General features: G+C 45.4%; 1 protein-coding gene across 1 annotated transcript in view; it reads right to left on the reverse strand.

Annotated features, from left to right (window-relative positions):
• The window catches only part of prom1b (prominin 1 b), a gene marked incomplete at its 5' end in the record, with an annotated part of 40,234 nt that continues 38,479 nt past the window's right edge, over positions 1-1,755 (reverse strand). Inside the window, 2 exons of the mRNA XM_084070335.1 lie at positions 1-88; positions 503-568. Of these exons, the coding sequence (XP_083926461.1) occupies positions 19-88; positions 503-568 (136 nt within the window). The 3' untranslated portion in view covers positions 1-18. The remainder of the gene's footprint in view (positions 89-502; positions 569-1,755) is intronic.

A 1,755-nucleotide genomic window follows, 5' to 3' on the forward strand; every position in this document is an offset into this window, starting at 1 on the left:
GGGGGTGGGGGGCTGGGGTCACCAGTCGGGGTAACTTGGGGGAGCGGAGGCCCGAGGGAACCGTGTCAAGGTGTTGAAGAAGGGAGAACTACTGTACACATTCATACACAAACACACACAATACAAGCAATTACAAAAATACAAGCACAGCAATGTACAGGCACAGACAAACACACACACACATACAGTACATACATTCACACATGGATATAAGGGATTTTGAGAAACATACACAATCATCTATACTCTCATGCAGCAAATATTGCACTGGGTACTCGCTCTAAATTGTCAAACCTTCACCCAAACAACACCCATAATCTATTTAAATCTCTCTCTCTCTCTCTCTCTCTCTCTCTCTCACACACCCGCGCACGCACGCACACACACACACACACACACACACACACACACACACACACACACACACACACACACACAGCCCTCCACCTGTGGCTAATGTTAGCGTGCTGGCATGCAGGGGGTCAACGGGCGTTGCTCATACCTGACCACGGCAAGGTTGCCATAGGCATCGAGCACTTGGTCACCATGGTTACCTGTATTACCCATACTGCAACACAAGAGCGTAGGGTGCGGGTCAGGTGGGAAAGACAGAATGGGACGGCAAACGAAAGAAAGGGAAAAGAAGTACAAACGAGGATGGAGAGGAACGGAACGTTCTGGTTTGTGACGTGAAGAAAGTAAACGCTGAAAGAATGGCAGAAGGAAAAAAGAGACGCCCATGCGTGCTTGAGACCTGATGGACTGAAGAGAGTGATGGGCAGACATTACCGCCCGGCGGTGGACGAGATAGAGAGAGAGAGAGAGAGAGAGAGAGAGAGGGAGAGGGAGAGAGAATGGTCAGGAGAGAGAGAGGAGGACTGTCAAAGAGTCACGAGCCAGGGATAAGAGGAACTGATGAATGGAGAGAACGGTGCGGAGAAATGGAGTGAGACGGAGGGAGACCATACGTAAAGGCCAAAAAGACAGAAGGTGCAAAAAAATGGAAGGAAGAGAGAAAGAAGGGAGTATTGATTACTTTTCATTTCATCTAACTGCAATAGGAAAGAAAAGAAAAAAGCTACCAAGACTGCTATGGAAAAGGGCAAAGACAGGCAGTCACAAGCTTGCGAGCGACACAGCCATACTATGTATAAAATGACAATTAGCTTTAGGCTTTTTTAAACAGTGTTTATGTTTCGGGCACCACTGTAGCAAGCTAATATCTGTTTTCGAGAATTGCTAAATTGAAAGATCGCAAAATTAAGTGGCACTGGAATGAAGCAGCAAGTAAAAGTCCTGAATTCAAAATGTTCTTGAGTAAAAGTACAAAAGTATTGGTATCAAAATATACTTAAAGTACGAAAGTAAAAGTACTCATTACGCAGAATGTCCAATTTCTCAAGTTTTCAAATGTATAAAAATCTTTTGAAAATAGCAGATCTACAAGCTCACAATGCGTTGCGATGCGACGCATTGTGAGCTTGTAGATCGGCTATTCTCAAATTGTCACGGTCCGCTCCTCGGGCCGTGGACTTTGATGTTATTATTTAGACCGCCATTGCCCTTATATGGTTGTGGACACTTTAGGCCTGTTCTGTAGGTCTGTCACGGTTTGAGTCAGGACGGAGTGTGGGACCCAAGTGCAGGAGAGAGACGGAGGCTGAAGTGAACGGTTCAAAGTATTTATTAACTAAAGACTGGAAAACAAACAAGGAACTGAACTCAAGATCTAACTACACGCAACATGGGATACAA

The sequence above is a fragment of the Gymnoscopelus microlampas genome, assembly GCF_963454915.1.
Source record: "Gymnoscopelus microlampas genome assembly, chromosome: 2".
Classification (NCBI taxonomy): domain Eukaryota; kingdom Metazoa; phylum Chordata; class Actinopteri; order Myctophiformes; family Myctophidae; genus Gymnoscopelus; species Gymnoscopelus microlampas.